The sequence below is a fragment of the Gossypium hirsutum genome, chromosome D05 (genome assembly GCF_007990345.1).
Source record: "Gossypium hirsutum isolate 1008001.06 chromosome D05, Gossypium_hirsutum_v2.1, whole genome shotgun sequence".
NCBI lineage: Eukaryota > Viridiplantae > Streptophyta > Magnoliopsida > Malvales > Malvaceae > Gossypium > Gossypium hirsutum.
Window position 1 is genome coordinate 2,586,112 of NC_053441.1, and position 1,833 is coordinate 2,587,944.

General features: G+C 40.0%; 1 protein-coding gene across 1 annotated transcript; it reads right to left on the reverse strand.

Annotated features, from left to right (window-relative positions):
• LOC107902833 (1-aminocyclopropane-1-carboxylate synthase 7) lies at positions 1-1,833 on the reverse strand. Its single transcript, XM_016828947.2, has 3 exons — positions 1,593-1,833; positions 1,216-1,505; positions 1-1,107 (listed from the first exon to the last, which is right to left on the reverse strand). Exons 1-3 carry the CDS (start codon positions 1,761-1,763, stop codon positions 252-254), a joined length of 1,317 nt encoding a protein of 438 aa, XP_016684436.2. The 5' UTR covers positions 1,764-1,833; the 3' UTR covers positions 1-251.

Genomic DNA, 1,833 nt, shown 5'->3' on the forward strand with positions numbered 1-1,833 from the left:
GAAATACAAAATATCGTAAGTACTTTGAATAAAATAAATTGGAAGAATTTCTAGGGAACTTGCTTCATCTTAAGCAAGAAAACAAGGAGGATATAAATCACGTCCACCTAAACAAAGAATAATAATATATCAAAAAACCCGACTTTACTCTTAGCTTTACATTTTAATCACATAAAATCTAAATGGGTATTAAAATCTAACCCCCCCCTCCCCACCAAAAAACTTGATTATATGGACACATATAACTACGTTTAGTTCCTCTTTCTTTGTTCCATGAATTTATGTATTCTTTCAAGTGCAATTTCAAGTGTTTGTTCACTCATGTTTGCGAAACAGACCCTGAACCACCCTGGTTCAGAGCAATGGCAGGAAGATCCAGGCGATATGTTTAGTTTCACTTCGTTCAGTATAACCTTCCAAAGAGCCAATTCGCTTTCTCTCGTGGGTTTTTCCAACAATGGGCTGAGGTTCATCCAGCAAAACAGCCCGGCATTGCCTTTCAAACACTCGATTCCGGCTTTTTTCAACCCTTTAATGATCATATCATATCGCTTGCTTAATCTTTCCCTATTTGTCTTTATGTAGTTTTCGCTGAATTCCTTGTTGGACAACATGCAAGCCAAGAGATGTTGTGTCTGTGACGAAATCAAAGTGAAGCTCGACATCCTCCTGGCGGTGGTGACGACCTGGTCATTGTAGGAATATATGGTTCCCACTCTAAAACCGGGGAGACCGAGATCTTTAGAGAGGCTGTAAACGATGTGGACTCTCTCGGCGTCTTTGTAGCCACGAGTTTCGAGTATTTCGGCAATGCTGATGAATTCGGATGAAGAGAATGTAGAACCAGAGTAAATTTCATCCGACACGAGGTGTATGTTTTTGTTTACGGCGAAATCGAGAATCTGTTCCAGGGCTGATCGTTGGATTGTTGCACCTAACGGGTTTGAAGGGTTTGTTATCAGTATTCCCCTCACTTTCAAGTTCATCGATTCTGCACTTTGATATGCAGCTTCCATGGCTTCTGGTGTAATCTGGAAATTGTTTGAGCTATCGCAATGGATTGGAACAATGTTCACACCGGTTCTCCACCTTAGATCTCTGTCAAATCTGAATTAAAAACAAAAAATGGTTCCGAATCAGCACTGGTTTAAAAATGAAAGATGATCCTTGTAGGTTGCAACTTTATAGTTTAAAAAGTTATGAACTTGTTCTTACCCTGGATAGTATGGAGTTGGAATGAGCAAAGCATCACCAGGATCTGCTAAAATGAATGTTAAAAGCTCATTAGCTGCGGTTGCACCAGCAGTTAGGACGATTCTATCAGGGTCGAATTTTGCTCTTCCCCCTCTAATTTGCTCCATGAAACTCGCCATCGCCTGTCGGAAAGATTTTAATCCATGGTAGTCTTGGAACAAAGCATTCTCTCTGAAACCAGGAGCTCCTTTTCCCCAGCTCGATGCTTCCGAATGTTCTTCCAAGTATTTCTCCAACAAATCAAATGAAACCTGTACGAGGAACAAAGCAAAAAGTAAGAACACTATTACATGTATTAGTTTTAGCATGTTTTTGTTGTGCAGAGTGCTGACACTTACTTGATTTTCAGCCAGTCCCATCTGTATAACACCCGACTGGTTGCTTGTTTCATGGTAAGGGTTTTCATCATAAGCTTTCCACCCTGCAAAATATGGAGAATCTTCCCCATGAGTTTTGGAAACTGCAACTTTTGATAATCCAACACGAGGTTGTTCAATCTCAATAGCCATTTCTACCCTTTTTTTTCTTTTTGTATGAAAGAAGGAAAAAAAAAGGGATAGAAGAGGGCTTGAAGGAGAC